Source organism: Schistocerca americana, chromosome 5 (assembly GCF_021461395.2).
Source record: "Schistocerca americana isolate TAMUIC-IGC-003095 chromosome 5, iqSchAmer2.1, whole genome shotgun sequence".
Taxonomy (NCBI): Eukaryota; Metazoa; Arthropoda; class Insecta; order Orthoptera; family Acrididae; genus Schistocerca; species Schistocerca americana.
Window position 1 is genome coordinate 179,648,843 of NC_060123.1, and position 13,046 is coordinate 179,661,888.

Sequence of the window (13,046 nt, forward strand, 5' to 3'; positions counted from 1 at the left end):
TGGTTGTGGTGACAGAGGGTTAAGAAGAAACATTTGGCTTATGCATGATGGAGGTTCAGACGAACGGAGTTTGAAGCATTCTGTGTAATTCAACTGCGCTATCAGTTCTGGAGTATTGTTCTAATGTTTCGAGTCAGTACCTAGAAGGTATTGACAAGAGACAAATGATCTTAGAATACAAACACAAGCACTCCTATGGCTACACGATAATGCACATGCTATAATATTAAAGCCATGTGGTTTCTGAAACATTAGTGATGCAGTGTGCAATACTCTCAATAAAGCAACTCAGGACATGTATGTCCAACATCTGACATACATCCACCTTGCAACTTTTAGGTCCCAGTTCTTCCATTTCGATTTTTTACTCACATTTCTCTTCCTGCCGCACACTCGTTCTTATGCACCAATATTTTCCTGCGCTAAGCAGCAGTGTAATTACTCTTTCGTTCTCCATCAATTTTCCGGCGTTTGGTAGAATATCCACGAAATTATTATGTATTTCCCGCCAACTTTCGTAATACTTTTACCAATTTTTATGCCAGTTTTTCAGCATTTCTTGATGTATATATGCTCATATTGTTAATAAAACACGATGTGGTTGGTTTTATATGTGTAATATTCATCAACCTATTAAAATATTCCTGCTAATTTCCCTCCTTCCAGTGATCTACCTGCATGCATTTCAGATGGGATGAGCATGAAATTAATCGAATTGGATAACTGAAAGCGTGACAACTCTCGCTATGTATCTATGTGAGACTCTACGAGTGCAGCATGCAAGGCATGTAGTGAAAACTCGAAGTGTGGAAGCAAGCCAGTGTCTCACACTGATGCATCAGAGAATGTGTCTGTAGACTAGTGTAGTGGTGCAGTTGACGGGAACTCAAAGTCTGGAAACAGTTCTACATGCTGACTTGATTCGCACTCCAACACGTAGGGAGCTACAACAGAGAGATGACCTGTATACAAAGCTGATTTCACCTGCTACTGTCTCGATTGTCCATGAGTATATGCTCCTATTACCAGATATGGTATGCTATTTCTGTTTATTAGAATTATCTGTTAATACCTTCAGTTGCTGACGGGCGTTGATATATATCAACGGGGACAGGTGAAAATGTGTGCTCCGACCGGAACTCGAACCCGGGATCTCTTGCTTACATGACAGACGCTCTATCCATCTGAGCCATCGAGGGCACAGAGGATAGTCCGACTGCAGAGTCTATCACGCGCACGCCTCCCATCAGACTCACATTCTCTTCTTATATGTCCACACTCTACATTCTTAGTGTCCCTACCCAACACACTCATTACTCGTGGAAGACATTCTTACCAAGTCCCGTAAGAGTTCGCGTAATATGTGTGCATCCGCATAGTTCCTGGTTGTACCATCCAACGCTGATACACGTCCTATAACCCAGCGAAGGTATCTACAATCCGTCGATAAAACACACCTACATGTGTCATCGATGTTTGGGATTAAAGCGCTGATGATATTCTGTTGTAAGCACGCAAAATGTAATTACGTTATTTCAAGCGCAGTATTCTCAGGCTAGACCTCTACGCGCTCTCCTCCTCACTCCAGCATTTTAATTTACCGCCAAAATTATAATTTACTACGAAATGTTGTCCCTCTATTTAATTAATTTCCTGCCACAATTTGAATTTCCCACCATTTTTTATGGAAGGAGGTGAGGGGAGGTACAGGGATTTCCCAGAGAGGTGGTGGGGGTAGGGGACGCATGCCAGTGAGGGAAATGCCACGGCGTCATCCGGGAGTGGGGTAATTAGTTGATCAAATTTTAAATGTATAGTTAATTTGATATCAAAATTGCGCCAGAACGAACTTTTTTTTTTTTGCCGCTACTGACCAAGTGTGCCCTTCCCGAACATTCTCATTACGTGAGGCGTTTCGTCGATATCTGTAAGAGTTCGAGAGTGATGTGCATCTGCACACGTTTGAATTATGTATGTGACATCTGTTCTCCCTTCAGTGCGGAAGGACACTGGCGCTATGTCAGTAGTGTACGGATACGTTGAGGATTTGTGTCTGACGGGAGGCATGCTAGGGTAGTGCGTGCAGTTGCGACGATCACTGTGTGTGTGTGTGTGTGTGTGTGTGTGTGTGTGTGTATGTGTGTGTGTGTGTGTGTGTCCATGGTCAGAGCATCTGCCTTGTTTGTAGGACACTTGTGTTAAAATTCCGGTCCAGCACAAATTTGCAGCTTTCCTCATGATGCAATTCAGTGATCATTAGCAGCTACATGTCGTAATTCATTTGTGTCTTGTTGCGACAGTAAACGGCCGCTGAAAATCTGAGACCACGATCACATTAGCATTACTCGATGTTATCTTGAAGGCTTCGAAAACAGTTTGTCGACTGTCAGTCCATTTAAATGGCACGCCATTCATGCGCAACAGTTTAACGGAACAGCAAGTTCCGCTAACTCGGGAACAAAAAAATTGCACACACTGACAAAGTAAGATGTGCTGTTCTGGTTCTTGGGTGATCAGAAGCTAAGGATGATATGGGTGTTGTTCGTGCGATGTCCTGCGGGGTGCCACACATTGGGGCAGCCAGTTTCAAAACCTGGACATTATAGAAAATTGGAGATAAAATCTTACAAACATATGAACTTTCTAGATTCTTTCGACCATTGATTAGGAATCCGATATTAGAATTACAAACTGAAAATGGTGGATCCAGTTTGGCAGATCAAAAATTATACCTTGCTGAAAACTTGCTATCTCGGCTGCTAAAGCCATACTGTCTTCTCAAGTAAAGGTGTCTTACTCCGGACTGATCACTTCGGCGGTCTTCAGCCAGGCTAGGAGAAGTCGGTGCGCGGCATGCGCGCCTCCTAGCGGCCGACGCTATGGGGAGTAAAATCTGTGGATACAGGAGTGTGGCGCGAGCTATCGACCTTTGCGGCTCGGCACATGTTGGTGTTGGATCGAAAATGCATTCTTACCTTACAAAAACAGGATCCCACCCAAAGGCGGGCTAAGGCAATGTATCATGCAACCTCTTTAGGTGCTTACTGTATCGCAATTTAAAATCGGTTTGTCGAATAGTGACAAAAAACGCTTTATCTGAGCGTATAGAATCTAGAATCTCTCACATTCATACTACAAAGGGCGTTCAAAAAGTTTTGAACAGTCATTTACAGTTTTTTTTTATTTTTTGCAGGAGGTGAATGAAATTTTTTCTAAACGTACTTGGAACATTTAGCTATAAGTTAGTACATAAAAGTATTTTCCTTTTTTTTTTTACAGGTGAGACATAATGCACCGTGAAGTAGATGCCAGGTTGTGACAACGGTCGGTGTTGAAGTTTCTCCTCAAGACCGGCGATGACTCTGCCATATCGATTTACAGGAAGTTGCTCCCTGTTTATGGGGAGGACACAGTGGATTGCAGCAGTATCCAGAGGTGATTGCAGAGGTTTAAAGACGATGATTTCTCTCTACTGGACAGTCCATTATGCAGTAGACTATGGACGGCAGTGAGTGATGAAATCATCCAAAATGACAGATGTGTGACGACACGACAGCTTGCTGAAATGACTCGTTTGTCATCGGGTAGTGTGGTATCACTGGTACAGTCACTAGACTCAGTAGAATTTTGACGTCATCTTATCCAGTTTAGCTCTTTCTGTTAACCCAAGCTGCTTCAAAAATTTTCTTTGACTCTAACCAGTTGATTCTTAAATAAAGGTTTTAACATCTGCTTACAGTGCTAGAGGATGTCCGTTTGGGAGTTTCCACTGCTGTGGAGCACAACCATCAGAGAAAGCATTCAGGCGAAAGAAGTCACTGGAGACCTTCTAACATCGTGTCGGACCTCCTTCTGCCCGGCGTAGTGCAGCAACTGGACGTGGCACGGAGTCAACAAGTCGTTGAAGACCGCTGCAGGAAGATTGAGCCATGCTGCCTCTATAGCTGTCCGTAATTGCGAAAGGGTTGCCAGTGCTGGATTTTGTGCGCGAGCTGACCATTCGATTATGTCCCTTAAATTTTCATTGGGATTCGTTCAAAAAAAAAAAAGGTTCTGAGCACTATGGGAAAAAATGTGTGTGAAATCTTATGGGACTTAACTGCTAAGGTCATCAGCCCCTAAGCTTACACACTACTTAACCAAAAATTATCCTAAAGACAAACACACACACCCATGCCCGAAGGAGGACTCGAACCTCCGCCGGGACCAGCCGCACAGTCCACGACTGTAGCGCCCTAGACCGCTCGGCTAATCCCGCACAGCCACTATGGGACTTAACTGCTGAGGTCATCAGTCCCCTAGAACTTAGAACTTTTTAAACCTAACTAACCTAAGGACATCACGCACAACAGAGCCCAGTTCCAGACTGTAGCGCCTAGAACCGCTCGGCCACTCCGGCCGCCTTTGGGATTCGTGTAGGGCGATGTTGGTGACCAAATCATTCTCTCGGTCCACAATCTTTTTTAAACCATTCGGAACAGTTGTGACCCAGTGCCACGATGCATTGTTGTTTGGGTACATCATATCCGCGAATGGCTGGAAATAGTCTCCAAGTGGTTGAACATAGTCATTTCCAGTCAATGCTTGGTTCGGTTGGACCGAAAGACCCAGTTCATTCCATCTAAATACAGCCCACACCATTATGGGGCTACCACCAGGTTGTACAGTGCCTGGTTGAAAACTTGGGTCCATCCGTTCGTGGGGTCTGCGCCACACTAGAAGTCTACCATAAGCTCTTACCAACTGATGTCGGGGCTCATCCGGCAAGGCCGTGGTTTTCCAGTCGTCTAGGATCCAACTGATACCGTCACGACAGCAGGAGAGGCGCTGCAGGCGATGTCGGGCTGTTAAGCGAAGCACTCGCGTCGGTCGCCTGTGGCCATAGCCCATTAACGCCAAATTTCGCGGCACTGTCCCAGCGGATTGTTCGATATACGTCTCACACTGATTTTTGCAGTTATTCCGCACAGTGCCGCTTTTCTGTTAACACCGACAGCTCTACGCAAACACAACTGCTCTCGGTCATTAAATGAAGGCCGCCGGTCACTGCGTTGTGCATGCTTGAGTTCAGGTAATGCCTGAATTTGGTACTCTTGACGCCTCGGTTCTGAGAATATTGAATACCCTAAGGCATTCCGAAATAGAATATCCATGCGTCTAGTTCCAACTACCATTCCACTTTCAAAATCTTTTAATTCCCGCATAAGTAAAAAATGACATCTCCGCTGAAGCAGTGCCCTTTTATAGCTCGTGTACGGAATACTACCACCAACTGTGTTACTGCACATCGATAACCAATGACTTCTTCACCACACTCTTACTGACTGTGATGCTGTGCTAGGAATATTTGACGTATTGTTGGATGTAATTGTCAGTTTGGTCTCTTTCTGTAGCACCCGTAAAACGTCCGCCTCCGTATCTGAGCGGTCAGCGCGGCAGACTGCCATACAGGGGAACTGGGTTCGACTACTGGCTGGCTCGGAGATTTCCTCCGCACAGGGCCTTGGTTTTGTGTTGACTTCAACATCATTTCATCACCATGGACACGCAAGTCACCGGAGTGGTGTGAACTGAAAAGGTTTGACCCAGGTGACTTGTAAAATCTGGAAATAACATGATAGCTTATTTAATATCTCACAACGTTTAGACAGTAGACGTTTAAGAAAGAGAGCACTTCTCCTTTCGCTACTTCCTTTATCCCGCAATGTGGTCAGGGTCGGCAGGGTTAAGTACGGAACTGGCATGGTTAATTTTAAGCGGTGGCCGGATGCCCTTCCTGCCGCCACCCCATACCCCCCTGGACGGAAGTAGTGTACCCCAGCTGTCTGCGCCTAGTGTAAATCGTGAATGTGTGTCAAATGTCTGCGAGTTGTGTAACTGAGGCGGAACGTGGGGACCAGCCCCGTATTCACCTAGTAGGATGTGGAAAACCGCCTAAAAACCACATCCAGGCTTTCCGAGCACCGGCCGTCGTCGTTAATTCGCCAGGGGGATTCGATCTGGGGCCAGCGCGCCTACCCGAGTCCAGGAAGCAGCGCGTTAGCACTCTCGGCTACGCTGGCGGGTTGACAAAGAGAGCACTGGCTCAGGTCAAAACGGTTCGAAGAGGCATGTGATGCGTCGTAGAAGAAATGGTTCTGTTACTCGTTTCTAGTAGTTTAAAATAAAGGTAGCAATCCTAGAAGACTGGAAAAGGTCACTATTCATCCCCATTCCAAAGAAGAGAAGTTCTAAAGAATGCTCAGATTACCGAACAATCGCACTTATATCACATGCTAGCAAAGTCATGTTAAAAACCTTACAAAATAGACTTCGCCAATATCTAGATCGAGAGCTACCAGAAGAACAAGCTGTATTTAGGGAAGGAAGAGGAACTAGAGATCAAATTGCTAACATTCGGTGGATTATGGAAAAAGCAAGAGAATTCCAGAGGGATGTGTACCTCTGCTTTATTGACTATGCCAAAGCCTTTGACTGCGTCGATCACAACAAATTACGGAACGTACTGGAAAACATGGGTGTACAAGACCACCTCATTCATCTAATACGGAGTTTATACATTGACCAAGAAGCCACGGTGAGAACTATGTATGGAACAACGAAATGGATAAAGATTCAGAAAGGGGTCCGGCAAGGCTGCGTACTGTCACCGTACTTATTCAATCTGTATGCCGAACATGTTATGAGGAATGCGAGGCTAGATATAGGAGAAACAGAAATTAAAATAGCTGGAATAAATGTAAACAACCTCAGGTACGCGGATGATACGATCCTGTTGGCAGAAAGTGAAGAAGAATTGAGAACAATCTTGATGAAGGTGAAAGATGAAAGTGAAAAGGCCGATCTTAGACTGAATGTGAAGAAAACGAAAATTATGGAAACTACACCTACCAATTCGTGGGATATAGCAGGAGAAATCATGGAGGTAGTGACCACATTCAGTTATCTCGGTTCCCAGATATCTGCTGATGGCGACTGCAGTTATGAAATTCGGAGACGCCTGTTGCTCGGTAGACAGGCGATGTCAAACCTTGACAAGGTTATAAGGTCCAGAGATATAACACTAGCAACAAAGATTGTGAGGGCTATGGTCTTTCCAGTTGTGATGTATGGATGTGAGACCTGGACCATTAGAAAGGCTGAACGGCGAAGAATTGACTCCTTCGAATTGTTGGAGGAAACTTCTTAGAGTTCCATGAACTGCAAAGAGAACCAACAGATCAATATTGGAGCAAATAAAACCAGCTTTCTCCCTGGAAGGTCTAATGTTAAAACAAAAGCTGACCTACTTTGGACACGCAATGCGAAGGCATGCCTTGCTGGAAAAAACATTAATGCTGGGGAAGATTGAAGGAACTAGAAGAAGAGGACGTCAGAGGATGAGATGGATCGATGGCATCACAGAAGCAATGTGTTCCAACCTGGAAGGTCTACGGGAGAAAGTCCAAGACAGGAAGAAGTGGCGTGATTTGGTTGATGGGGTCACGAAGAGTCGGAACCGGCTAAATAAATAGAGAGAGAGAGAGAGAGAGAGAGAGAGAGCAATCCTAGAATGGGTAGAAATAGGGATTTGAATTTCTTTCTTCCTGATTACGAGAGCAAGCGAGTAGGGCTGCGTCGTCTGAGTCTGTAACGGCAGTACTTTGATAAAACACCCTTTTGTGACGCTTCCCAGTACAACGTCATTGGGTTTGTAGTTAACAGTGAAGCAACACCACCAACTGAGTGACGTCAGAAAGACTGCTCGCGCAGGAACTCCGGTCGCGCCGTTGCACCCTTAATCGTAGGAAGGGGTGAGTCGAGCGACGCGAGGAGCACGTGCAGCCGTTGCTATGGCAACGCGCATGCGCGCACAGGGTGCGAGGCGCCGCGGCCGCCGGACGGAGCGCGCTCGGCCGCCAGTGTCCGCGATGGTAGCGAGGTGCGCGGACGACGGTGGGGGCGGCTGCGGCTCGGGCCGCTGGGCGGCGGTGTACGCGTGTCTGTGCGCGCTGCTGCTGGCGCAGCTCGCCTCCTCCTGCTACCTGCTGCGCTACGTGCAGAGGGTGGAGCGTGCCTGCTGCAGCGGCGGTGCCGTCGCCGACCCCGACGACGACGCCGAGGGCGAGGACGAAGCGGCGCGGGTTCGCGCCCCGCGCAGCCTCGCCGACGACAGCAACGCCGTCGTGCAGGAGTCCACGGTCGAGTTCTTCGACCCCAAGCTGCGGCCCGAGATCGAGGAGCGCGACCAGCAGCAGAGCAAGGCGTCCGGCGACAAGGGCGCCACCCCCTGGGTCTGGCTCACCTCTTACTCCAGGCTGCCGGTAAGTCCGCCGCGCGCGGCTCGAGCCCGCGCTACACGGCCAAGCGGCGAGTGGACTGCCTAGCGGGCTAGCGGTTGCGTCGTATACTTGGCGAGTAATCTGAACAACAGATGTCTCCACCCATAGAACAGACATTAAGCACAGAAATATAATTAATTACACGCCGACACCGTAACAGATAAGTCAAAAAAGTTACGGAAGTTTAAACGACGTCTTATTCCGCGTACGGCTGTAGACGTTTTTGTTCTGCCATTCAAATTTCGAAACGATACCGTTGAACAAGGCATATATAAACCTAAAATAAAACGTATCTTCAAAATTTAATGGGGAGACAACAATGCTGTGAAGAACATTAAGTGTAACCAATTAACACGTACGTACTTACAGGTATTCGGAGGCATGTAACGGCAAAGACAGACGTATTAAGGAATGTTGGTACCCCTGTACAATTTCGTCCCACTTCATAGCTTGTTAACAAACCATAGGCATATGTGTTCCACATATTGCTTCATGTTCAAATTGTGTGGAAATACGAGGGCGTGGTACCTCTAAAATTTTCTCAGAAAACTATTACAACTTTTTAAATAAAACAAACGTTATTAATATTCTACAGCTTTATCCTTCATTACGGTATATTGATAATGTTTACTTATGGACCGTCTGACAGCAACTGAGTAAAACACAATTTTAGTGCCATACGCGTTTCGCCTTTATTTTCTGCAAGGCATCATCAGTGGCCTGGAATATGTACATATGTTAGCTATTTAATTTACATTTTTGTCACTGTGCCTATAGGTTATAAACAGTTCTGGTGGTTGGTATTTCCTATTAAGTAGTAATGTTTTGAACCGTAATTACAGGTTGCGTGGACAATTTCTTACATATTACGCTCCTGTTCCATTTTTGGTGTTGTTCTTCTTCTTATGAACGCCAATTTGCGGTTTATTCCCCACATTCCACAGCACTATGAACTGAACGCTTGTTTTAATGCAATGTTTTGGTTTCTGTTGCCGACTGTCAAATGTTTTTGCCAAAGATCGAATGTTATTGCCAAACTTATGAGTGTAATTATTGAAGTATCTGTGGTCTGTTCGTGTAAGCATTTGTGTGTGTGTGTGTGTGTGTGTGTGTGTGCGTGTGTGTGTGTGTGTGTGTTATGGTGTGATATAATTTTTTTTGTCCTCTGTGTGTGTGTGTGTGTGAGTGTGTGTGTGTGTGTATATGTGTATCTCCCAAAGGCAAACAGTTCGCCGATACCATCATCCCACGATATCTGTCTTTGATGACGAAGCCACAACCTTTTCTCTGCTTGATCGCTATCAATGTGAAGTCCTCCAAGGTGTTCTTTAAATTTTGGAAGCAGATGAAACTCGGATGAGGCAAAGACGGAACTGTATGGTGGGTGATCGATGGCAGTGAACCCAAGGCGTCGAATTGTTGCAGATGCCGTAACACTCGTGTGTGATCTGGTAGTTTCATGCTGGAGAACAGGATGTTCCATGTCTGGACGAACTCAGCGAATTCTAAACTCTATTATAGCACGCATTTTCTCACGCAATGACAAAGTTACGTTAGTCAAAGCCATGTTACACGCTACAATTTCATATCGTCTAGCGACAGAGGGCTGCAGATATGTAGACATGAAGAATAATGATGTAGAATCTCAATAACGTTTGTTTTATTTAAAAAGCTTTAAGATTTTTCGAATCAATTTGGAGGCCTTACTTTTCTGCAGTGCCTCGTACTAACGTTGTTGGGACAGAGAACTTTTTGCCGCAGTATAGTACTGAAAATATTCAATGGCGTGCACATAAATGCAGGGTCAAGTGTGTGGTTCATACCATTGTCGTCTCCCCGTTATATTTTTCAGATACATTATACTGAATGTTCCTGGATGCTTGCCAATGACGTAACGCGTAAATTGCAAAATCAGAAAAAAATTTCTGCAACAATAAGGGGAAAATGACATCCTCTAAACATTTCATACATGATGCGGAGCCACAAGAAAAGCATTTACACTCTTAGATTTTAACAGTTACTTGTAAATAACATTAAAATCAGTATACACCACACATGCTTGTAAACCAGTCCTATGTCCATAACAACAGTCTCTCCTAAAGACAGCCGGTCGTGGTGGCCGAGCGGTTCTAGGCGCTTCAGTCCGGAACCGCGCGCCTGCTACGGTCGCAGGTTCGAATCCTGCCTCGGGTATGGATGTATGTGATGTCATTAGGTTAGTTAGGTTTAAGTAGTTTCTAAGTCTAGGGGACTGATGACCTAAGATGTTGAGTCCCATAGTGCTTAGAGCCAGAGCCTCCTAAAGACAAAGCCAAAATTGTTCGTTACCGATGATTTTAAGTTTGTATTGCGGAAGTAAAATCGAGGTTTCTTTGTGTACTGCCACCAGAATAATGTCAACTGCGAACTTTGTTTTAAACTACATTCCGCAGCATCAGAATATAAAAAAAAATAGCCAATACACTGTATCTCAGAAACATTACAACGTACAAGGTCCTTCGTTTTCAGCCAATAGATGGCAGGTTCCGTACCATAAAAGTTTCTCGAACAATATTACACATTAGTAAATAAATTACTACAACTGCAATGAGATTTTTTTGGAGAACAAGAATGTAATTTGTGTTTTCTATACGAAAACATCCTATCCACGCAGATCATAACTGCCGATCATGGTAGGTATAAAGTCACTTTCTTCGTCCGTCGAATGTAAATGATTGTAGACTGTATTGCAATGCTGCAAATTCGCTAACAAATTACGTCAGTCCCTGTAGTGCTTAACGAAAATAATTCGTGAGCGTGCGTTTCCGTAGATGGAGTTTGGATTGTTAAAATGCATCTGCCTGATAAATGTTTTGGAGACGAGACGCCTATTTATGCAGATCTCGCGTTGTATGAGCGTTACTTACAGCTTGGTTAACACGACTAGGCAGTAAATGCAGAACACGAAGAATAGTTCGGCAAGCCCGTACAGTTTTTTCAAGCAGCCCGCGTTCTAACAAGGCAGGCAGTCTTCAAAGACGAAGAAATGTGAGGCTACCGAAGCAATATAACGACTTGTACGCGGAAATTTACATCTTTAAAATGATTTCATTCGTCTTTGTTAAGCCTTACCTTGGAAAACGTGTCTAAAAATGCTAGAACAAATGTTGTAAAAAGCAAATTATTAAAAATATTTGCCTTCTGTAAACTGAAATTTGAAATGAGGTAGACGATTTCAGCTTGGCTTGAAACTAGTATCAAGCCATAGTGTCAAATTTTCACGTAAAAAACACAGGTGATTGGTATTGTACATGAATTTCGCTTTTTTTATCTCTCGTTGAGGCGTCAATTTTAATTCTTCGTATTCTGTTATTTACCCTTCTTCCCCTCCAGAACAGCATGTGACATGCTTGCTTCACACTGTTTTGATTGTTTTACTTCTGGCTCAAGGAGGTGACCAACGTCTCAGCGATTAAAATCAACTTGTGCAAAAGTCAGTTGGATTCTTTTTAAAACAGTGAGCACTCATCTTGCGTTAAATTTAGTTGTATTTAATGTTTCAAGTTAAATTATAATGAACTTTTCTTCTGTCAGCCGTACAGCCTCTGGTACGTGACAAAAGTGTACTTACCAACAGAGAAATACCATATTCTGCCTTTCTCTATATTTTCTTCTATGGTTGACGTTTCAGTGTGTCATTCACGTGGATTTTCTTCAATTGAAGTACAGATTAAGTGATACAAAGCTTAACAGTTGAAAATTACTCCTTATAAACGGTCAGCAGTTTTACAAGAATTTCTGCTGGCGTTAAAGAGCCTGAAGCAAAGAATTTTATCTGGTGAAAATGTTTCATTTTATTGGCAAACTCACAATACGTAACGCGTACAATTACGTCAAAAGGAGGCATAGTTGAAACTATTCTGCACGCAAAATTACTACTTGACGTATCGTATAACACAACACAGCAAACATGGAATGTCACTGGAAAGCAAGCCCTCCTGTTGTCTGGTTGCAAATGTGTCACCTTGCCTTCTTATACAGTGCAGCATGTTTCACGTAACGCGAACATGCATATTGTTTTATAGATGATTCGAGAAGTAGAAACAGAATTTTTGTGTAACGTTAGACAAAATAATGCATGTAAAGGATTTTGAAACTGATAGCGGTAATTTAAAAAAAAGCCTTTACATAATTCTTGAGACAGTCACAGTCGAAAAATAGTCAAAATAATCCATACCATGCTGTTTTGTTAACGCTTTGTACATCTTACTCAGCGCAGTACTGATAAAGAAAAGTGTTGTTTTCAAATAGAAACGTATTCGCCTCGCGGAGTGGCCGCGTGATTAAAGGCGCTATGTCACGGATTGAGCGGCCCCTCCCGCCGGAGGTTCGAATCCTCCCTCGGGCATGGGTGTGTGTGTTGTTCTTAGCGTAATTTAATATAAGTTAGTTAAAGTGTTTAGGTCTAGAGATCGATGACTTCAGCAGTCTGGTCCCTTAGGAATTCCCACACATTTGAACATTTAGAAACGCATTTCATGGGCCTTCCAAAGAAGCGTACAGCGGTAGAAGACTTTTCTTCACACAGAAATTACTCTTTATAAACGATGAACAATTTTAGATGAATTTTCGTTAGCGACAGCCGTCTAAAGCGGTATATATTATCACGTTAAAGAATTCCATTTTATATGCTAGAACGAAACAAATACAATTACTTCGAAATGCAGTACAGTAGAAACTTTTCTG

General features: G+C 44.1%; 1 protein-coding gene across 1 annotated transcript in view; it reads left to right on the forward strand.

Moving 5' to 3' along the window:
- Positions 1–7,832: 7,832 nt before the first annotated feature.
- Positions 7,833–13,046, forward strand: part of LOC124616259 — a 932,810-nt gene continuing 927,596 nt past the window's right edge. Inside the window, exon 1 of the mRNA XM_047144563.1 lies at positions 7,833–8,303. Coding sequence (XP_047000519.1) covers positions 7,833–8,303 — 471 coding nt within the window. The remainder of the gene's footprint in view (positions 8,304–13,046) is intronic.